This window comes from Dendropsophus ebraccatus, chromosome 7, assembly GCF_027789765.1.
Source record: "Dendropsophus ebraccatus isolate aDenEbr1 chromosome 7, aDenEbr1.pat, whole genome shotgun sequence".
NCBI lineage: Eukaryota > Metazoa > Chordata > Amphibia > Anura > Hylidae > Dendropsophus > Dendropsophus ebraccatus.
Genome location: NC_091460.1, coordinates 135,286,292 through 135,310,595, shown reverse-complemented (window position 1 = coordinate 135,310,595; position 24,304 = coordinate 135,286,292). Strand labels below are relative to the sequence as shown.

General features: G+C 43.3%; 1 protein-coding gene and 1 long non-coding RNA gene across 13 annotated transcripts in view; one reads left to right on the top strand and one right to left on the bottom strand.

The window, feature by feature from the left end:
* Positions 1–23,651, bottom strand: part of BLTP1 (bridge-like lipid transfer protein family member 1) — a 197,891-nt gene extending 174,240 nt beyond the window's left edge. For 10 of the 11 annotated variants that reach the window (XM_069978550.1, XM_069978552.1, XM_069978555.1 and 7 more), the window contains exons 1-4: positions 23,527–23,651; positions 8,566–8,684; positions 3,741–3,857; positions 1,591–1,669 (exon numbers count right to left, since the gene is read on the bottom strand). In XM_069978550.1, coding sequence (XP_069834651.1) covers positions 1,591–1,669; positions 3,741–3,857; positions 8,566–8,659 — 290 coding nt within the window. In that variant the 5' untranslated portion in view covers positions 8,660–8,684; positions 23,527–23,651. The remainder of the gene's footprint in view (positions 1–1,590; positions 1,670–3,740; positions 3,858–8,565; positions 8,685–23,526) is intronic. The other variant, XM_069978551.1, reaches the window with a different exon arrangement.
* A 191-nt stretch (positions 23,652–23,842) lies between these two features.
* LOC138797843 (uncharacterized) overlaps positions 23,843–24,304 on the top strand; it is a 32,198-nt gene continuing 31,736 nt past the window's right edge. For both annotated transcript variants that reach the window (XR_011364001.1, XR_011364002.1), the window contains exon 1: positions 23,843–23,989. This is a non-coding gene — a long non-coding RNA (uncharacterized lncRNA). The remainder of the gene's footprint in view (positions 23,990–24,304) is intronic.

The following is a 24,304-nucleotide window of genomic DNA, read 5'->3' as shown; positions in this document are numbered from 1 at the left end:
AAGGAAAAGTCCAGCGAAAATTTTTATTAAAGTATTGTATTGCCCCCCAAAAGTTATACAAATCACCAATATACACTTATTATAGGAAATGCTTATAAAGGGCTTTTTTCCCTGCACTTACTACTGCATCAAGGCTTCACTTCCTGGATAACATGGTGATGTCACTTCCTGAATAACATGGTGATGTCACTTCCTGGATAACATGGTGATGTCACTTCCTGAATAACATGGTTATGTCACTTCCTGAATAACATGGTGATGTCACTTCCTGGATAAAATGGTGATGTCACTTCCTGGATAACATGGTGATCTCACGACCCGACTCCCAAAGCTGTGTGCGCTGTGGCTGCTGGAGAGGATGATGGCAGGGGGGCGCTCAGTGTCCCTCCAGTGCCCTGTGTACCTCAGTGTCCCCCTGCCATCAACCTTTCCAGCAGCCACAGCCTGCAGAGCTCTGGGAGACGGCTTGTAAAGTCGGGGCGTGACATCACCATTTTATCCAGGAAGTGACATCATCATGTTATCCAGGAAGTGACATCACCATGTTATCCAGGAAGTGAAGCCCTGATGCAGTAGTAAGTGCAGGGGGAAAAAAAGCACTTTATAAGCATTTCCTGTAAGAAATGTATATTGGCGAATTGTATAACTTTTGGGGGACAATACAATACTTTAATAAAAATTTTCACTGGATTTCTCCTGCTGATAGCTCCCTACTGCCCAGGAGACGCAAAAGATGAGGGTATGTCTCTTACCTTCCCCCTCTGTAATGTTCCAGTGCAGTTCATCATGTGCTCCATGGTCCGGTGAGACCATTAGGAGCTTTGGGGCACCTGTTAAGAGCACTGCTCGCCCCCCATAGCACCGATCTGCCCCTTTCTAACGATAATTAATGGAGCGGGCTGGTCAGATTGGTGCTATAGGGGTGGGCAGTATTTCTAACTCGTGCCCCAGTGCACCTAACCATCTCGCCAGACCATGGAGCACACAACTAACTGCAACTTAATAACATACCTTCCTCCTCAGTGTCTCCTGGGCAGTAGGGACATATCAGCAGGTTAGATTCGCCTAATGTGCAGAGAGTTGCCCTTTAAGACCAGTGCCTGACACACCAGTCTTTGTAAACCCCCCCTATACTGTATGTGTGTATTAGATTTACCAGTCAAGTAAAACTGACAGGAACATAAGCCGCTGGATGGCAACTTAGCCAAAATGCATAGAACCCCTATGTGTAATCTGATATTGCAGTCATGTGTTCGTCTGGCCATATATTTGCATACAGTGAACATAGCTCAAAACTAGTAACCGAAAGCATTTGTAAAGTTGCTTCACTTTCTGTTTAGACTGACGTGTAATGTTATACTGTAGCACTATGATATTAGAGCTTGTGACACTGTGGGAGAGAGCTGCTCTTCTCTCTGTGTAACTGACAGTGGAAATACTTGTAGAGATAACTGTTCTATCAGCTTTTTGTTTCTCAGGACTCATTAGTTTGTGAACTGTGCAAAGACTGCAAAATTCTGGGGCGGCTTCCTGTCAGCAGTTTATAGAACTGTCCGCTGCTATATAGGCTAAAGAGAAAAAAATAATTACCTAATCGACATGTCCTCTGTAATGTAGTAGATTTCACGTAGCATAATTTTTCCAGAAAGGACAGAGAAAGAAAACGATCCTGAGGAAATAAGGAACAAAAGAGAATCACTAAATTTGTCAAAACAAAACAAAATACATAGCCAATACATATAAATATATAAATAAATAAAAATTATAAATATATATATATATACGGTATATATATATATATATAATTTGAAAGTGTATATAAATTTATTTTGCAAATAAAATGTATACATAATTTCCATTTTCAAGATCACTGCTTGCTGTAGTTCAGTAGGAATCTTCATAGTTTACACCTGGTAGGAAAAAACAGCGCGCCCATTAAATGGGGTTTTCCAGTGAAATATTATTTATGTATTCACAGGACAGGCCACCAGCAGTTGATCAGTGGGGAGCCAACATCCAGCACCCCTGCCGATAAGGGGAAGACACTGGTGGCGCAGGCTGTAGGCTGAGTAGTATAGGCACAGCTGATCTGTGGGAGTGCTGGGTGTCAGGACCCTGACAATCAACTGTTGAGGGCCTGTACTGGGGATAGGCCATAAATATTAGTCCACTGGAAAACCCCTTTAACAAGAAGCTTTAAATTTCCAGTGATTCCTATGCCCACCAGGAACTCAACCCCAGGGCTGTGAGAAAAGTGCTGAATCTCTATAGACCTAAGCCCCGGGGGTCCACCCCATGATCCTAAAAACAGTTAGGAATTAAGAAAGAGAAAAAAATGTTTCAATATACAAGAATAAGCTTTTTTTTTTTTTACTGAAAGCCAATGTACTATTAGGTACATTCGCTTTAAGCCTATGTATAGAATGGCGCCGGAGCAGGGAAGCTGGTACCGCGGTCCTTTTTTTGAGCTGCGGCCCAGTTCCTGTGGTTCATTGATTCTAATGGAGCCGCGTCATAGAGAGCAGGGGGTTTCCTCCCACTGGAGACGGGGCGGGCCAGGCCGCCTCCAGTGCTTCACCCCCCGGCCCAGTGCCTGTGATTAGAAAAGCGTCATACACAGGAACCGGACTGCAGTTAAAAAAAAAAAGGACCACGGCACCAGTTTACCCTTACAAAGGCAATACTTAAAGCGAATGTACCTGATGGAACATTCGCTTGAAGCTATAATGCCAGTATAGGTTTTTAAAGCGACTCTGTATCCACCAACCCACCCCACCAAACTGCTAGTAGCATCCGACTGATGAGAGTAAATCCTTACCGGTTGTGTCTTTTAAAATGCGCCTGGTGCCTTGGTTAGAGCAAAAAAATATCTTTTAATCTGCAGCGCTGTGTCATACTGGCGTGGCCTAGAGTGTCTGTGCCCCAAGTCTGCAACGCCTCTCCTTTCTTTCTTCCAACCCTCTTTATCAATGGGAACGCCCCCAGGCAGGATTTCTATTTCTCACCTATCTAAACATGTGCCATAGTGACACAGGAGGACTGCTTAGACGAGCGATGAATAGAAATCCTCCCTGGGGGTGTTCCTAATGATGAAGAGGGTGGGGAAGAAGAAAGGAGAGGCATCACAGACCTGGGGCACAGACACTCTAGGTCACGCCAGTATGACACAGTTTGAAAGTTCATTTTTTTGCTCTAACCAAAGCACTGTGTGCATTTTAAAAGAAACGACTAGTAAGGATTTACTCTCATCAAACGGATGGTACTAGCAGTTTGGTGGAGTGGGTTGGTGGATACAGAGTCACCTTAACTTATACTAATACATTAATGTGAAGAAAGTTTATGTCACTTGTAATACATGTGTCTACTGGGGACAAGTAGCTGGAGCGGAGACTGTGCATTACAAGGGGTTTCTTCTCAGGGTGTCAGTGTGGTAATGTGCTACAGATTTCTTTCTGACAAGCATACAGGAGGTGGAACCTGCTATAACGCACTGGTGAAAGGTAACCGGATCCAGCCAAACACTACATGAAACGGACCACACGTCTCCAACATCATAAGCGTCCCTAGGTTCATATGCACACCAGGGGGCTACAGACTAGGTTAGTAATAACCATCTCCATAAAGAAACAGTGTTAAAAATCAATTTAAATTGTACAATGCTTCATTTTAAATTATAAACTATTTTATACATATTAATGGCAGGTTAACCCCATGAATGTCGCTTTCTTACGAGTACTCACCGATATGAATGTATCCATCCTTGTGCAATCTATTTAAAACCAGTGTTAAAATAAGTCCTATATTGCGGGAATTGTAGTAAGTTAGATAAATAATCCATCCACAGGATAAGATAGTAGCTGCAATGGGAAAAAAAAATAAATGCATTAATCTGTTGTATACCAAAGACAAAAACACTCAATGCGATGGCCCCCACAGCAAAGTGTGGGTGGGCTCCACTGGGGAAAAATGGCAGAAAAATTATCACTAAACATTTGTTTCCACAAGGTATAGTTTTCCCTTCCTGCATTTAACAGACTGCATTCATCCAGTCAGCTGCCACATCCATAGTCCGACTGTTTAAGGTTAGAGGAACTTTCCACTTTTTTTTTTTCTTAAAGGGAATCTGTCACTAGGTTTATGCTGCAGCATAAACAGCAGAAATACTGAACAGATCGGTGTATTACTTCCATCATTCTGTTCAGCCGTTCTCCTTATATGCAGGAGAATAGGATTCTTGCCACACCCCTCTCCCTGCCCTCCAGCTGCTCATTGACAGTTGACTGTCTATACACAGCATGGATAGATAACTGCCAATCAGCAGCTGGTGGGCGGAGTTTTCTGCTTCTCATGAATATCCAGGACTACTGGGCTCATGCACATAATGGAGAGGACTACTTATTGTCCATGTTATTCAAGAAGATATCTCTGAATCAGCTGCACAGAACAATGTAAGTGATACATCATTCTGTTCAGCTTCTTTGTTACTAGTTTATGATACCCTTAGGCCGGGTTCACACTGAGCAAAACTAGCGGAATGCCGTTAGCCTCCCTCTCATAATGTGAGTCTATGGGAGGCGCGCGCTGCTGTTCTCACAGCGTCTCTCCGCACTGAAGAATGAACATGTTGATTCTTCAGCGCGGACAGAGCAGAAGCGCACGCCTCCCATAGACTCACATTATGAGAGGGAGGCTAATGGCATTCCGCGGCGGAATTCTGCTAGTTTTGCTAAGTGTGAACCCGGCCTAAGATAGGACACCATAAACCTATTGACAGTCTCTTTAAACTGAATTAGAAATGCAAAATGCATATCAACATGCACAAAACAAGATTTACAAAGAAACATTTAGACTTTTACGACATTAAAATACGGACTACCAAATACGGATAGTGGGGAAATCTGACTTCTGATACCTCTTCTATGTAAAGAATGGGCTTGGATATTCTTAGCAGCAGCAGTTGAGACCCCCAGAGACTCATGTTCAGGAGGCTCATTCTTTAAATTGCAAAAAGTCCCTAACGGTTGGACCCTCCAGTGATCAGACATTAAACACCCATCCTGTGGACAGGAGATAAGCGTCTATAGTCGTAGAACCACTATAGGGGTTATATCCAGAATTAGAAAAAAAAGCACATCTGCTTCCTTGCACAAACAGCACCCGACCTGTATTGTATGTGGCATTACAATTAAGATAACCACCTAAACATCCAGTGATCACAAGAAGGGGATGCAACCACTCCACATTGAATAAAGCGCTCAACCTGCCATTCATTACCTTAAAGGGGTTTTCCACTCAAACAACTTTTGATATGTTGCTGCCCATGGTGAGACTAACAATTCCTTCCATACTATTTATCTACTCAGTCTCCTTCCACCAGTTCTCAGCTGTTGCTTTCTGCTAAAGACACAAAAATCTGCGTGTGAGCTTTTTTTCTCCGTCTCCCCTTCCACCCCCTCCCTTCTGAGAAGTCTGATGTAAACAAGTCCCTGACGGGCTTTATCTGCAACACGGTAGTTTCTTTGTAAAGGCCCTATTCCACGGGGCGATGCAGAGGAGCAAACGAGTGCTGTCAGCGCTCATTTGCTTCTTGTTCGCTGCCGCCGCTATTCCATGCGACAGCGGCGAGCGGGTGAGTGTGAAAGGGGCTGCAGGGAGCTGCGTGGGGGGCTGCCCGGGTGATTGCTAGATTGTCCGGGCAGCCCATAGCAGATAGCAGCGGTCTGCTGCCGCCGCTCCTATTCCACGGGGTGACGGCAGCACATTGTTGCTGTATCAGTCGTTTGTTTTTCAACATGTTTGAAAGACAAACGACTGCACGATCAGCCGACATGAACGATGTCGGCTGATCGTTGGCTTGTATTCCACGGGACGACTATCGTCCGTAACGGCCAATATCGGCCAAATATGGCCGATAATTGTTCCGTGGAATAGGGCCTTAATGCTATGAGAGTTAATCTGAGGTCATGTTGCTAATGAACTCACTGTGATTATCCCTCCCTACAAAGCAGCCATAATGTTGCAGATACAGCCAGCCAGGGACTTGTTTACATCAGCCGTCTCAGAAAGCAGGAGGGAGGAGGGGGAGACAGAGAGAAACACACAGATTTTTGTGTCTTCAGCAGAAAGCAGCAGCTGAGAACTGGAGGAAGGAATGGGCAACAACATTTTAAAAGTTATGTTTGAGTGGAATACCCCTTTAAACCCCATAAGGAATATATGAATAAATGAAGCATCAACCATGGAGCTGCGCTGAGCGTTACATTCACAGCGGGGCAACTACACCCCCGGTTCTTGGAAACAGTGGGGGTCCGGGAAGTTGGAGCCCCAGCGATCAGCTGGTTATCCCCAATCTATAGAACAGCATGTCCAGATATGCAGAAACAACATTACGAAAACACAGCTTCAAAGGTAAAACTACACAATCACACTACACTACACAAAGGGTACTAGGGCTTACTTTAAGACTTCTCAAAGCAGTAATTAAAGGGCAGAAGCTACAAACATGAGTGACGTAAAGGGTACACAGAGCCCAGAGGTAAAGCTCCACCACCTCGCAGCTGTCTAATTACAATGTCCTGCTAGAATGATGAACTCTGGCATAAAATAAAAACCCATAACCAACACGTTACTTAATAAACTGACAACCGGATTATCATGGGGAGAAAAATCGAGAAATATTCAGCATTTAGAAAAGCTAAAAGGAGGAAAAAAAATCACAGCAGAGAAAACCATGCATAAAATACATTCCTAGAACATGGCCTGCACAGTGTTATCTCTCAGCGGCAGGAGCAGCGGCAGCGTAGCCAGGAGGTGACTACACAGATCTGAAGGAACGATAGCTGCCAATGCCCAGAGCTGGAGAGAAGAGCACATCATGTCACCTTAGATTCACTTTCTGTCTCCAGACAATTTGTACAACAGGATTACACACACTCTCGCACTTTCCTTAAAGAGACTCTGTCAGTAGGGTTATGGTGTCCTATCTCAGGGTAGCATATATTAGTGACAGAGAAGCTGAACAGAATGATGTATCACACAAATTGTTCCGTGAAGTCAAAGATCTCCTCCTGAATAATATGGACAACAAGTAGTCCTCTTCATTATGTGCATGAGCCCAGTAGTGCTGGATATTCATGAGAAGCAGAAAACTCCACCCACTAATTGCTGATTGGCAGTTATCTATCCATGCTGTGTATAGGCAGTCAACTGTCAATCAGCAGCTGGAGGGCGGGGGGAGGGGTGTAGCAAGAATCCTATTCTTCTGCATATTAGGAGAACGGCTGAACAGAATGATGTAAGTAATACACCGATCTGTTCAGCATCTGTCAATAGTTTATACTGCCCTCATTTAAGGCAGCATAACCTTGTGACAGATTCCCTTTAAAGTTTAAAGAAGCAGTTCACCCAAAAAGAGAACTCACAGCGCAGGCGGAAGTGAGCGCGCGCCGGATTTAAACGGCACCGCGGGACCGGAACAGAGCTATGCCGCTGGACATCGATCATCTTCCGTGAGTATACATGCCAGCGGCTACCGGGGGGGGGCAATTTTTTGGGGGGGAGAACTGCTTCTTTAACTATCATTTAAAAATGGAAGATGAGGGTCTAGCACTTCTGGCCCAATGCGAAATCTTTACTGAAGCAACCAGGTTTTAATGGTTGCTTCGATAAAGATTGTGCATTGGACCAGAAGTGCCGGATCCTCATCTTCCATTGTGCCTACAGTGAGCTCGCACCTCCGTGCACCAAACGGGGCAGGTAATAAGAGCAGATGTGGAGAGCTGGACTACGTTCTTCATCATTTAAAAAATAACCAAGTGCTTCTCCCCACTGGTTTTAGTGAGCAGTGGGAGTCTAGGCATCCAAACACCGACCCATCAGAAAGCAAAGTTGGTAAAATCAGATGTGAGCCACTAACATATATATAAAGTAGAAAAAATATGCTGTTTTTAGTGAAGTAACTTATATCACTGTACTGTACCTATGTGTCTGATCATCTCCTGGTTTCCTTTCTAAACTGTACCCCTGTGGGTGCCATGCAGCAGTGCTCACACCTTCACACAATCCACCTTGTAAAGTGAAAACTGACTGCCAGTACTAATGGGACAGATCAGGAGACTGCAACTGAACTGAGCATGAGTGACCCAACTGGGTGCCAAAAGGCGGGTCGTAAACAAGGGCAATAGGTTATCAAAACAAAGCAGGCACAGGGGGGATTAGTAAGGCTCCTTTCACACCACTGTTTAATCTGTCTGCATATGGCCCCATACATGCACCTCAATGTGTTACGGGTCTGCGCTGGGGTTGTGATCACCTATTCTGAATAAATGGGTCCGTACAAATGTGGACAGCCCTACAGGTGTGCGAGTCGGCCCTAAATGTATATATATCAAACAATACATTTTAATGGCTGTACATATAAAATATGATTAATTGGACACAATGCATCAGTGCAGACCTAGTTTTCTTCGTGACACCGCCCTTTAACAGCTAAAACAATGCGCCTATGTTATTTATAAGTATTGCAGATTAGAGATTAGAAGAGAAGCTTTATATATAAGAACTTACCAACAAGTAGCCATACCACATTAGAATTGTGTTCGGTGAGGTATCCTTCGAGTTCGGTAATAGACGGGACAAAGCTGTCATTAGTCGAGTCCATTGTGGGCCGTCTTTTCACTCACTGCCTGTAAGACATTAGAGTTAGCCACCAGTGACTAAACACCCCCTTAGATGTTCTGCATCAGTAAGATACTCTCCTATGCTGTAATACACAATATATAATATAATATCAATAGTTAGAGGCTACTACCAAACCACTTGTACCATCAGATAGCTGCTTTTAATCCAAGATCTGTCCTGGGGTTCGTTCGGCAGGTGATGCAATTATTGTCCTAAAAAACAAATTTAAAAACTTGCAGCCCTGTGTCAAATTGGTGTGGCCTAGAGTATCTGTGCCCTAGGTCTGCACCGCCTCTCCGTCCCTCCTCATCATTAGGAATGCCCCAGGCAGGATTTCTCCTAATCATCTCTTGTCTGAACACTGCACATGTGCTGGATTGTTAAAGTGTCACTGTCGTGAAATTTTTTTTTGCAGAAATCAATAGTCCATGCGATTTTAAGAAACTTTGTAATTGGGTTTATTATCCGAAAAATGCATTTTTATCATTAAAAAGCAGTTTGAAGCTCTCCCCCCTGTCTTCATTGTTCTCCTATGGAGAGAGCTAAAGAAAAGACCAAAACAGGACAACAAAGAGTTAATCTACAAATCCCTCACCCGTTATCTGTTCTGACCATCACCAGTGACCTGTCTGAGTTCGGATTACAGCTGTCACCCAGCTCCGTGCCTGTAATCCTCTGTTATCTGCTTTCTGCTGCCGGCTAACTCCCTCCTTCCTCCTCCCCCCTCCCCTCTCCCTAGAACAGACAGGGGACGTCTCCTGCAACAAGTCACAATTTTCAGATTTTTTGGAGTGGATGAAAAAGAGGAAGGAGGGGGGGACCTGGGAAAAGGCTTTTTACATACAGATAATGGCAGATTTGGCTAATAAACCCAATTACAAAGTTTCTTAAAATCGCCTGGACTATTGATTTCTGCAAAAAAAAAAAAATACGACAGTGACTCTTTAAGGCTCATGTGCACAGAGATGAATATGAGAAATCTCTCCAGGGGCGTTCCTGATGGTGATGAGGGAGGGGAGGAGGGACGGTGCAGGTCTAGGGCACAGACATTCTAGGCCACACCAATTTGACGCAGTGCTGCAAGTTTAAAAGTTGTTTTTTAAGACAATAACTGCACCACCTGCCGAACAAACCTCAGGACGATAGTACAAGAGGTTGTCAGGGGCGGGGCAGATTCGCTTTAAAGGGGTACACCGGCCCGTGGGTATTTTTAAGCTATGGCCGGGGAGGGGGTGGTTATGAACGGCAGAGGTCACTTACCTCCCCGGTTCGCGTAGCTGGTACGCCCGTCCCGCGGCCGCTTCCTGGTGTGAGCTGCCGCATGAGATGTGACGTCTCAAGGCAGCTCAGCCATTCAGCGGCCGAGGCGGGACTCCTTAACCACCCCCTCCCCGGCCATAGCTTAAAAATACCCCCGGGCCGGAGTACCCCTTTAAGATGTTTCTCAAGCCCTGTCTCTACTGATGGCATACATGACGTTTAATTTTCTGAAGATGATATTTGGAATAGTAATATAAATAACATACTACAGAAAGTGCGCACAAATCATCCACTGCATTTGTGAGACCAATGTGTCAATTATATTTAGTAAGGAGATAAAAGGAAAATATTCATACTGCACTTATTTTGCCATTTGCATCCAAACCTTACAAGAGCCATAATGTTTCTGTATATTGACGTGACCATATGTTGTTATTTTGTTGTTTTCTTGCAGAAAAAGTTCTCTTTTTTAATTCTGCAACTTATGTTACCATGTAATAGACTTAGAGGGTTTATACACTGATAACATGTTTATATAGTTTTGTTAGGTCTTAAAAAAATGATATAAAACTTTTCTTTCCATCACCAAATTCTGTGTTGTTTCCTTTCCAGTCTGACACAGTGCTCTCTGCTGCCACCTCTGTCCATGACAGGAACTGTCCAGAGCAGTAGTAAATCATCAAAAACCTCTCCTGCTCTGGACAGTTCCAGACATGGACAGAGGTAGCAGCAGAGAGCACTGTGTCAGACTGAAACATTTCCTGAAGGACATACAGCAGCTGATAAGTATGGGAAGACATGCAATTTTTAAATATAAGTAAATTACAAATCTATATAATATCCGTTGGATAACGCCTTTAAAACCAACAGCATACATATATATTCACCCATATTCTTGCTGGGTGTATAGACAGGTACACTTTAAGGAAAAAGCATAGAATGCAATCATAATACAGTATTACTGCCATATTGCAATAACACGGAACGATAATCAATCGAATTTTTGCAATAACAACCACATTTGAGCGATAATCGGCTCGTGTAAACACAGCAAACGATCGAGCAATGAGCGAGAAATCGTTCATTGTGATATTTCAACATGTTCTCAAATCGTCGTTGGTCGTTCACAAAAAATTTGCAGATCGCTTCATGTAAACAGTCCTTTACCGACTCACCCTATTTTTCTAATGATTTATTCGTCTAAACGCTGATAGTTATAAAAACCAAATCGTTGCTTTAAAATTGTTAAACAATCGATTGGGTGAATTATCGCTCCGTGTACTGTAAACTGACCATTACAGAAAAAAATAAAAAGGAAAAAAAAAAACACTGTGATAATGGAGAAGACATGTTCCTTCCAGCTAACAACACTAATGGTAACAGTAAGGATAAATATGATTAGCATAAGAAAAAATATATATTTTTTATATATATATATATATATATATATATATATATATATATATATATATATATTTATTTATTAAACATATAGCATATATAACTCCTAATCTAGTTCATTTGCCTGGGGTATTATTAGCTATAACAGGCCCCACTTTTGAACCATGAGCTGTCCTCTGGCCAGCTGCCTACCAGCCTAGGGCTGGAAAATATGGGCAAAAAATAAAATCTTGATTTTTAAAATATAAAAAAAATTCTCGATTTTCAATTTAAAGCGTAACTGTCATTTCAGGGCCATTTTTCGGAAAACATTAAATATCAACAGTTCAAGCGATTTTAAGAAACTCTGTAATAGGTTTTATGTACTAAAAGAGTTTCCTTCTGTACTGAAAAAGCAATCTCCCAGCCTCCCCCCTCACATCAGATGAAGCAGGATTTCTGTCTCCATTATGTGGCTATGGAGAGGGGAGGGGCTGTTAGGAGTGACTGAGCGCGGAGCAGTCTTGCACAGCACAACACCCTGCAATCTTCTCTCAGGGTAGCTTCACACGGGCGGGCTCGCAGCGAGATTCTCGCTGCGAGCCCGGCAGGTCCTGGCAGTTCCCATAAACTACATACTTGCTGCGGACCGCAGCGAGTATGTAATTGTACCGCGCTTAACCCCTTCTACTCCCGCCGGCTCCCCCGCTGTAAGCAGCATACATTACCTGTCCTTGCTGCTCGGGTCCGGCGTCCTGCTCTCCCGTCCGGCCAATTAGTGTGTTGCCCAGCCGCAGCCACTGATTGGCCGGGCGGGAGAGCAGGACGCCGGACCCGTGCAGCAAGGACAGGTAATGTATGCTGCTTACAGCGGGGGAGCCGGCGGGAGTAGAAGGGGTTAAGCGCGGTACAATTACATACTCGCTGCGGTCCGCAGCAAGTATGTAGTTTATGGGAACTGCCAGGACCTGCCGGGCTCGCAGCGAGAATCTCGCTGCGAGCCCGCCCGTGTGAAGCTACCCTCAGTAAGTTCATAGATAAGCACTGACCTTTCTGACCCCAGAATCCTGCGGTTTAGGTGCCCAGAGAGTCTACAAACAGCTGACCTTCATGTCACCTCTTCCTGCTCCCTCATCTCCCTCAGCCCCTCCCCCCTTCATAGGCTTACAATGGAGAGAGCAGAGCCCGTCTTCACTGGCTTCTCTGTAATGAAGACGTGTTTGCGTCTTCATTGAGGGAGATTGCTTCTTGAGTACAGAAGGAGGCTTTTTTGGGTGATGAAACCTATTACAGAGTTTCTTAAAATCGCTTATACTACTGATTTCTGCAATAAAAAAAAAACATGACAGTTACGCTTTAAATCTCTTTATTTTTTTATTTTTTTGCTAATTATGATGGGTGTAGTAGTAGAGGCATAGTGGATAAGGGGTGTAGTAACAGTAGAAGCATAGAAAAAGATGGGTGTAGTAGTAGCAGTTTTGGGAGTAGTAGTATCAGGAGTGGGGGTAGTAGTAGCAATGGTAGTGGGAGAAGTATTGGGGGTAGTAGTACAGGCCAGCAGCGCTCTTATAGCTGGGTGGTTGTTATGGTGGAGGGTGCGGTCTCGGTCTGACTTGCAGGAGGAGCAGCTTGCCCAGAGCGCCACTGCTCCCCTTGCAGGTCGGAGGGCATTTTCTTTTCTTTGAAAATCGAATTCACGATTTTCAAATCAATTAGAATTGATTCTCAAAATCTAGGCGAATTAATCAAATTAATTCGATTAATCACCCAGCCCTATACCAGCCTAATACAAACGCTGGCGGGATGACCTGAAATGACGGCATTTCAGCAACATTTTTTGTTGACTGTAATTTGTGTAATGGGCGACTGCTCCACTTCTTGTTTTTAGACTTATATATAACATGGTATGCAAATACTCTGCTTCATCTCTACTATAGCCTGGAAATCTGCAACATTTCATGCCCCCATATTGTATCAACTGAATATTGGATAAGCTATTGGCTTAGGTTAAAGCCCCTATTACATGGGGCGATTCAGAGGAGCAAGAGAGCGCCAACCTGTCCGGTCAGAGCTCGCTTGCTCCTCTTACACGTGCTGACAGCAAGCGGGTAAGTGCACGAGGGGTGGTGTAGAGCTGGGGGGGGCTGCCCGGGCAATCATTAAATCGTCCTAGCAACCCATAGAAGATAGCAGCAGTCTGTTCCATGGATCAACGGCAGCAGATCGTTGCCAGGCTGAACGTTTGTGTTTCAGTGTGTTGAAAAACAACGATCAGCCGGCATCGTGCATGTCGGCTGATCGAATCAGTTATCGACCGATATTGGTCGATAATCGATTCATGTAATAGGACCTTAACCAGCACAGGATGTTTCTGTGGTATATTCACACATGGAAGATTAGTTGCAAACATTTCAGCAACCTGTTTTATTAACCTAGGGGTATGCGGACATGTATAGGGGTAACACCTGTAGTGCAGGTGGGAAAATCTACAAGCAAGGGTCCTTTAACACACACAGATATTGGACAGAATATTGACGCTAAAGCCTGGAACAGACTATAAACAGAGAACAGGCCATAAAGGAAATTCCTGGCTTTGGCTGCAAAAATCTGTCAGATAATCTGTATGTGTAAAACAGGGATGGGGCCCATTGGATCTCCAGCTGGTGCATAACTACAATTGTAGTTTTGCAACAGCTGGAGGGCCGATGATTTCCCATTCCTGGTGTAAAAGGACTATTAGACATAGACATTTTGTCAAAGTGTACCGATCGTTTGTAAAAAACCTTTGACATGTCATACAGACATGTCAAAATTTTGATTGGTCCGAGTCAGAGTGTTCAGACCTCTACCAATTAGGAAAAGGAGCCGGGAGAGCTGCAGCATGTCCACCCTGACTCTGTGAGTAAGGGTCCTATTCCACGGGCCAAGGATGGCCCGATCAACGATGTAAACGAGCGGCAATCTGCTAGATCGCCGCTCGTTTACTGGGCCTATTGCACGGTTGTTGAGCGAGGGCTGCAAGGATATCTTTACCGATGTCCTTGCAGCATCATACATTACCCGTCCAGGCTTCTTCTCCGCGCTGTCTTCATCCCTGGGTCCCGCGCGCTCTATCTTCAGAATGGCCGGTCAGCTGACAGGCCACACTCAGCCAATCACAGGCCGCGGCAGTCCCGGCCTGTGATTGGCTGAGCGCTCCGACAGGCCATTCTGAAGATAGAGCGCACGGGACCCGGGGATGAAGACAGCGCGGAGAAGAAGCCTGGACGGGTAATGTATGATGCTGCTGCTGCTTGTCAAATAGTCGGTCGCCCGCCGCGCACCGCTATTCAACCGTAGCGATGCGCGTGGGGGAACGATGATTTTAGGTCTGGCCCTAAATGAACCATCAGCCGATGACACGATCATTGGCTGATCGTTCTCTCTATATCACAGAGCGATAATCGGCCGAATCGGGCCAAATGGGGCCGATCATCGTTACTGTGGAATAGGGCCCTAAGGCTCATAATGTAAGGCTACGGAGCCCGACGTACACACAGCGGAGAGAGGATGCCCTGCAGCGTGGTCCTCTCCCGGTTCATTCCCCCAATCATTACAGGTGTGAACACTCTGACCTGGACCTATCAAAACTTTTGACATGTGTCTATGACACACGAAAAAGCAAAACTTGGCAGCACCCTAACGCCTCTGTTCACACTGTAGGTTGCACACTGCATGTGGCTAAAGTACAAACCAAAAAAAAGTGCAACAGCAACCTACAGTTACAAGTGCTTACCGCATATATTACCCCGTTGTACACACGATAAAAACCTGCTCTATATATATAAAAATGAGGATCTTAGCAAACTATTTGATCAAAGAGAGTGTACCATGTCACCAGGTTACGGTGTCCTCAGAGACACGGTCATACTCTAGCATTCTCACACTAGCAATGGCCTCTCCTGCAATAGGCAGATAGGATCCAAATAATATCTGCAAGCCAACAGGAGGCAGCCACACCCCCCACATACAACAGAAAAAAAAAATTAAAAATTGGCAGCACCTATATGCCTCTGTTCACACTGTACGTTGCACGCTGCATGTGGCTAAAGTACAAACAAAAAAACTAAAAGTGCAACAGCAACCTACAGGTATAGGTGCTTACCATACATACTCCCCCCGGTGTACACACAATAAAAACCTGCTCTATAGCTTAAAAAATAGGGATCTTAGCAAACGTGTGTGTGTGTGTGTGTGTGTGTGTGTGTGTGTGTGTGTGTGTCTCTATGACCCGTCAAAGGTTTTTACAATATGTGATAGTAAAGCTGAACTCCATCCAAAAGCTTTCACAATATCCTAATTGGTACCTTACAAAACAGATTTCAAGACGTCATATTTACTAATGTCACCATATACATAGGAGATTGCCACACGCTCACCACGCATCATTACACCCTGACTGGAATTATAAGGAAGACGCTTTTATTTATTGCTATTTATTGTGTGTTACTTAGAGCACGCTCATACACGCTCAACTACTGGGACACCTACAGGAGCATCTTAATCTAAATCAATGGGTGTTAATATGGAGTTTGTCTATTTATTGCAGTTATAACCACTTCCACTTTTATGTGAAGACTTTTGGAGTGTGTATCGGAATTTATAATTATTATTAAGAAGATTTGTGAGGCCAGACATTGATGTCGGATAGGCGGGCCTGGAACACCACCTCATTTCCAGTGTATTCCAAAGGTGATTAAAGGGGTTATCCAGCAAAAATCTTTTCCTTTTAAAATAAACTGGTTCCAGAACGTTATATAGATTTTTTATTTACTTCTATGTAAAAATCTCAAGTCTTCCCATACTTATCAGCTGCTATATGTCCTGCAGGAAATATTGTTTTCTTTTCTGTCTGACACAGAGCTCTCTGCTGCCCCCTCTGTCCATGTCAGAAACTGTATAGAGCAGGAAAGGTTTTCTATGGGGATCTGCTGCTGCTCTGGACAGTTCCTGACATGAACAAAGGTGGCAGCAGAGAGCAGTGTGTCAGACTGGAAACACCACTTCCTGCAGAACATACAGAAGCTGATAAGTATGGGAAGAATTGAGATTTTTAAATAGAAGTACATTACAAATCTATATAACTTTCTGGCACCAGTTGATTTGAAAGAAAGAGATTTTCGCAGGAGTGCCCCTTTAAGGTCAGGGCTTTGTATGTGTCAGTCAAGTTCTTCCTTAACAAACTCAGCTGAACCATGTCTTTACGGGAAACAGTCATGCTGCGTTTACACAAAGCGATAATCCGCCCAATCGTTTAACGATTTTGAAGCCACTATTTGGTTTATATAACGATCAGTGTTTAGACGAACAATCGTTTGAGCCCATCTCACACAATCTCACACTCACACTTGAGCCCATCTCACACTCACTGCGAATTTTTAGCGAACGACCAACAATGATTTGTGAACATGAGCATGAAAATCAAAATGAACAATATCTCGCTCGTCGCTTGATCGTTGGCTGTATTTGATTATCACTCAAATTCGATAGTTATCGCAAAAATTTGAACAATAATCGTTCCGTGTAGACGTAGCATCAGTCAAAGCAGATGAGCTGCAGAGGACTGGGGTAGGTAACGGTGCGCTTACACAGAACGATTATCGTTCGAATTTCTGTGATAACGATTGCATTTGAGCAATAATCGGCTCGTGTAAGCACAGAAAACGATCAAGCAAGAAATCGTTCATTTTGATCTTTCAACATGTTCTCAAATCACTGTTGGTCGTTTGCTAAAAATTCGCAGATCGCTTAGTGTAAACAGTCTTTTAAAGATTCACCCTATGTGTGAGATCTTAAAAACGATCGAAATAACGATTTTTCAAACAATTTATTCGTCTAATCACTGATTGCTTCAAAAATCGTGAAATCGTGGGCGAATTATCGCTTTGTGTAAACAGACCATTAGCAGTTTTTATTTTCTATTTTCTTCTACAGCTGTCATAGCAAGATATATATTTTTTTTTCTATGCCGGAATACCTCTTTAAAATTTCCCTTCGATGAAACTAAAGAACATCATAACTTTAGCCCTCATGAACTAAACGTGCCAGTCGGCACAATACAATGAAGCTGGATGCAGTTACTGTGCCAGTAGAACACCATAAAAAAATGGACCGCGCCAACTATGTGACATGATAAAAATAATTTTAGAACGCCAAGCGGTACTTTTGATATAATTCAATGAATAGAAGGTGTTTTCTTGCAGTATACAGACAATAATTGGGTATTTTATACAAACTGCTTTGCCGCATTAAAGCAGCGTAGCTTCTCTAATCCCCGGGAAGCTTTTCCTAGCTAGAAATTTGTCCGTTAGCATTACATGGTGGCCGTTCACATTACATCAGTCTTCATCTGTTCTGCCATAACCAATTTTATGGGAACTATCATAATCACGTGGCATTTTTTTTCCTAACACGTTGAGGTTAAGGGTGAGGCCACATCTGGTGGTAGAAATAGATGGACTTCTATCTCTAAAAAGATACAATTGTGCAACGTCCAAGAATCATCTGCATAAACCATGCGGCGTAAAAATCTGCACCGATTAGATGTAAAACTGTATAGAATTGTGTTATAAGGCGTCAAAAGGTTCACACTGCGTTTTTTTCATCCGTTTTTTGAAAAAAACAAATGCATCCGTTTTGATCCGTTTTTCCATTGACTTCCATTATAAAAAAAAAACGGATCAAAACGGACAGCTTCATGCAGACATGAAGCTAGCGTACAGTGCTCTTCCCTACACTGATCTACTACAATTTGTAGTAAGCGGGCGATCACTCAGCCAGGATTGTGGCGCTGCAGCTGGAACCTGTGGCTATCAGTTACACCCGAGAGCGGCGATACGGGGAACAAGGACGAGTAATGGTCCGCTTACGATCGATCGTTTAATGATTTTAAAGCAACGGTTAGTTTTTTTATAACGATCAGCGTTTAGACGAATAAATCGTTAGAAAAATAGTTTGAAAATTTGTTACAAAAATCGTTATTGCGATCGTTTTTAAGATCGCCTAAGCTTATCTCACACATAGGGTGAATCTTTGAAAGAATTTACACGAATTTTTAGCGAACGACCAACAACCATTTGAGAGCATGTTGTTCTCAATGAACAATGTCTGATCGTTCGCTGTGTTTACACGAGACAATTATCGCTCGAATGCGATTGTTATCGCGAAAATTTGAACAATAATCGTTCTGTGTAAACGCAGCATCAGTTTACTGTGTTTATTATTTTCTAGCACCCGCCACCCCACGGCCTTCCTCCTTTTTCAGAAATCTGATGAAAAAATGTCATCTAAGAAGGTCATAGCCGATGCTCCTCCTCATGTACACAAGACACGGTATGCGTTACACAAGCACATACTCGCTCATGTTAAAACATGACACGGTATTCAAGATAACCCACAAAGCACAGAATTCGCATTCCATGACTGTCAATAGGTAATGATAATAAACAAAAGGAGGATCTCCTAAAGAGGTACTCCGCTATCAGAGTTACTAATACCGTATAGTGTAATAACTAATAGCACTGGCTTCAGCAGCTATTGTGTTATTCACTGACAGGAGATAGAAAATAGAAGAACTATAGTGTATTGTCTACAGCTCCTCATCCTCTGAGGTCACAGAAGGCTTGGCTCTCTGGATCTCCATTATAAGCGCTAGCCCCGCCCTCTGAGTGATGTCAACACCTCTGAGTGATGTCACAGTCTACTTCACCTTCTCCCATAGAGATAGATAGATCTTTATTGGGACATTTAGAGAGAGTGAGGTGTGACTACAGCATGCTGCCTTCTGCTGATAGATGCAACAGGTGCTGCAACAGCTCTGGACTGGCAGGAGTGCTGTGGGAGGGGAGTAGGCAGGGTGGGAGGACTGTGATGAACAGTTGGGGAAAAGCAATGCATTATGGCAATTGTAGTACTAACTCAAGGTGTAGTCCTGCCCATCTAAGTAGTACAACAATGAAATATAAAATTATATGGATTTTTGGTCGTTTCAGAACGAGGGCAGACAGGTAAGTAATGTGCCATGCTTCTGGATCATATTTATTCATTACCTGGTGTCAGAATAATCCTTTAAAGGGGTTGTTCACCCGTTTTTTTTCCCTTTCAAATCAACTAGTAATTTTTTTCTATTAAAATATATTGAGTCTTCCAGTACTTATCAGCTGCTGTATGTCCTTCAGGAAGTGGTGTATTCTTTCCAGTCTGGAGAGCAGGAGAGATTTTCTGTGGGCATTTGCTCCTGCTCTGGACAGTTCCTGACATGGACAGAGGTGGCAGCAGTGAGCATTAAGTCAGACTGGAAAGAATACACCACTTCCTGCAGGACATACAGCAGCTGATAAGTACGGGAAGACTGGAGACTTTTTTTTAAATAGAAGTAAAGTACAAATCTCTGATTGTTTCTGAAAGAAAACAATTTTATGTAAGCAAGCCCTTTAAGGGTATGCAATAAATAAATGAGGGATTATACCAAGCCTGTGCAACGTAAAGTTAAAATCAATGGCTGTAAGAGGCAGGACATGAATTAGAGATGCAGACAACGCAGCCTGGCACACGCTTAGGTCTGTAATCAGATGATACCAGAGATGATACCACACTCCACTTGCCAATGACCTCTACATTGACCATTTTTGTGGAACACAAGACGCATTCTGCTATATCCAACAATTAATTGATTATTGTATAGATGGCGGCTAATCACTCATATAAAAGTGACAGCGTCTCTCCTCCTGCACAGGACTGCCATACTGTAACAAAGCTAAAGCAGGACAATGTTCTCCATGTCTGCTAAACACACATACATATACACCTGCAGAGAAAGGGTTATTTTGGCATCAGAAAAAAAAAAATATATATATATATATAACCCCCAGGACACATAACTTACATAGAGGTATTACAGATAGGACGGGCTTCTGTGTGTTTTTACTTGATTTCCCTCCCGACAGGAAGTTGAAAATGGAAGAACTATCCAATGTAGTATTGTCTCAGCCCCTCCCTGGCTCCTCCCTCTCTCTGAAGACAATAAGTCAATCTCCCCCCAGAACTGTAAAGCGCTGCAGAATATGTTGGCGCTATATAAATGATGATTATTGGCCCAGGCGGTCACCAGTGGGGTTATTATGCACAACATAGAAGTTAAAAAAAAAAAGAAATAAAAGCAGCAGGGACAGTATATTGTACATGTTTTTTTATCTACTTTGAGCTCATTTAAAGTGTCACTGTCGTATTTATATTAGAGATGAGCAAACCGGGTTCGGGTTTGAGTTGAGCCGAACCCGATCGTTCAGTATTTGATTAGTGGGGGCTGCAGAACTTGGATAAAGCTCTATGGTTGTCTGGAAAACATGGATACAGCCAATGACTATATCCATGATTTCCACATAGCCTTAGGGCTTTATCCAACTTCAGCAGCCACCACTAATCAAATGCCGATTGTTGGGGTTCGGATCGACTCGAGCATGCTCCAGGTTCGCTTATCTCTAATATATATATATATATATATATATATATATATATATTATTATTATTATTTATTTTTTTGCCTCAGTGCGTCCCTCATCCATCCACTATGCACAATCAGGTAATCAGGTAATGGAGAACAAATGTGCAGTGTTTTAGTAAAGGAGCTAACATCACTGTGACAGGATTCTTCCTATACACCGGATTTCTTCCTGGTTTTCCCTCTAAACTGTCACCCGGCTGTATCCATGCAACGGTGCAGACACTTTCCCACAATCCCCTCTGCTTGCATGTGAAGCGAAAACCAACTGTCAGCACTAATCACACAGATCATGTGACTGGGATTGATCTCAGTATGAGTGACCCATTAAAGTGGATACCCGGTGGGCCTTAAAGGGGTACTCAGGCAAAAATCTTTTTCTTTCAAATCAATCAGTTTCAGAACGTTATATAAATTTGTAATTTACTTCTATTTAATAATCTCAAGTCTTCCAGTACTTATCAGCTGCTGTATGTCCTGCAGGAAGTGGTGTTTTCAGTCTGACACAGTGCTCTCTGCTGCCACCTCTGTCCATGTCAGGAACTGTCCAGAGCAGGAGAGGTTTTCTATGGGAATTTGCTTCTGATCTGGACAGTTCCTGACATGGACAGAGGTGGCAGCAGAGAGCACTGTGTCAGACTGAAAACACCACTTCCTGCAGGACATACAGCAGCTAAAAAGTACTGGAAGACTGGAGATTTTTAAATAGAAGTAAATTACAAATCTATATAACTTTCTGAAACTAGTTGATTTGAAAGAAAAAGATTTTTGCCAGTGTACCCCTTTAATCATGGACCACAGATTATAAAACTAAGCAGCACACGAGGGGATTAGTGGGTCTCTCTCAAACAATATATTTTAAGAAATGTTTCTATGTTTCATTTGACATAATGCATCAGTACGGAGCTGGTTTTCTTTGTGACACCACCCCTTTAAGGACAGGTTATTTATGCATTAGATATCATTACCCCAATGATATAACATCTAATAGGGTAAGTCAACAATAACTTGTGTACACTGATAAAGTAGGTCAAAAAGCTAACAATTATATACAGTCTCCCGGACCCTCAGCATCACATATTACATAAGGTCTTATCCAACTAGGGATTACAAAACTCTCGCTCTCTTTTTTGGCTGAAGTTTTTTTTTTCTTTCAACATGACTTCCTTTACACTAGAGGACACACCTTACACTGGTGAAGACTCCCGCCATGTAGAGCACATACGGTCCTGATCATCTAAGCTGCACAGTGACAACAGGGTGTATAGGAAAACTAGTCTAATCTTTAGATAAACTTAGGGTCCTATTATACCGGCCGATGCTCGTTTACTATATACAAATCTCCAATCTTCCAGTACTTATCAGCTGCTGTATGTCCTGCAGAAAGTGGTGTATTCTGACACAGTGCTCTCTGCTGCCACCTCTGTCCATGTCAGGAACTGTCCAGAGCAGGAGAGGTTTTCTATGGGGATTTGCTGCTGCTCTGGACACTTCCTGCCATGGACAGAGGTGGCAGCAGAGAGCACTGTGTCAGAATACACCACTTTCTGCAGGACATACAGCAGCTGATAAGTACTGAAAGACTGAAAGTTTTTAAAGTGACTGTACCACGGGCCGACCCAACCTTAGTGGGAGGAAACCCACGCCCCTCCATGATAGGGTTCCATTGATTCTAATGGAATCACGTCTTGGAGGGGCTGGGGTTTCTTCCCACTGGGGGTGGGTCGGCCCGCCTCTAGTGCTTCAGCCTGGGCCTGGTGGTACAGTCACTTTAAACCAAAGTAAATTACAAATCTATATAACTTTGTAATTTAAAAGAAAGAAAATCTATATAACTTTGTGATTTAAAAGAAAGAAAAAAAAAAAAAAAAAAAAAACAGAGTACCCCTTTAAGACTAAAGGGGGTTTAACCCTTTCTCCATGAAGATAAATCTTAGGTTGGTGGGGGTCTCTCCTCCAGTGAACTGTAGCCATGACTTGCTCTATAGAAGGCTATGTACTACTAGACTGAAAAGAAAACACCACTTCCTGCAGGACATACAGCAGCTGATAAGTACTGGAAGGGTTGTTTTTTTTATGTAAATTAGAAATCTATATAACTTTCTGTAACCAGATGTTTTGAAACAAAAAATTTTTCCAGGGATTTTAGTTAGTTAGACTGCTGTCTCCAGCTGTTGCAAAACTACAACTCCCATCATGCCTGGACAGCCAAAGCTTTGGCTGCCCAGGCATGATGGGAGTTGTAGTTTTGTAACAGCTGGAGGGCCAAGGTTCCCTACCCCTGGGCTATAGGGTTGGGGCACTTTACTCCCTCAGTCATTAGTGTCAGACCAGGTCAGTGCTGATAAGTCTCTCCTAATAGGTGTCTGTGCTATCCTGCATGTCATAGCGGTGATAACAGGTGGCGCCCCCCAGTGACGGCGCCCGGTACTGCACACTATATAATACCAGCAGCATCAGCCGGTCACTCACGGCCACTGCCACACACAGCACAAGCCATAGAGGGAGCACAGGCACCGGGGACTACACGGTGAGGACATGCACGGTGTGTCACACAGCACACAAGCTGCACATCTCCTGCTCCAGCCCCCACACACACCACAAGAGACAAAATACGGGAATCTCCACCAACAGCCCCGCCCCCCATCCATCCCAAACGCTTCTCTCACCGGTCTCGGTAACTCCTCCTCCACCTCATCCCCCGTAATAATCACCGGCTTCACCGCCGCTCCTGGCCCACAGAGGCAGCCATTTTCCTCACTGTATGGGAACACTCCCGGTGTGCTGACGTCATCGCAAGGTAGCGACAAAAGGCGGGTACCCGTACGGGTCATCCAATCACAAAGCGGCACCTCGGCGTCCCAGCCAATCAGCTGCTGCCTGACATATCACAACAAAAGCCGTAAACATAGTGTGAGGGTTCACGGGGTGGAAGGAGGGGACGGGGCAGAGCGGAGGGTGTCCGGGCAGGGGACAGGTGTGAGTACGAGGACCTGCTGTACTGCTGATATATACTATATATACATATATGTGTCATTTATTTACACTCATTGCCGAGAAAACGCACCAAAAAGAAGTTATTGGTATTGAATTAAACTTTGTATAGGTAACTGCAACAATAATATACAGTATGTAAGTATTTACCTATTTATATCAGCCTGACGTGCTTTGTACATGATAACTATATATATATATATATATATATATATATATATATATATATATATATATTTGTCCCCCATACTGCCCTCAATTAAAAGTGCCCCTATGTAAAAAAAAAAAAATAAATAAACTGCAGGCTCATCATGATGATAGCAGTTAAATTACACTTTGCCAGAGTTTTATGTATTTATTTATTTATGTACCAACTGATCCTTCTTTATTATTGTTTAATTAATTATTTATTTATGTATTATTATTATTATTTCTACTTGTATGTAAGTTATT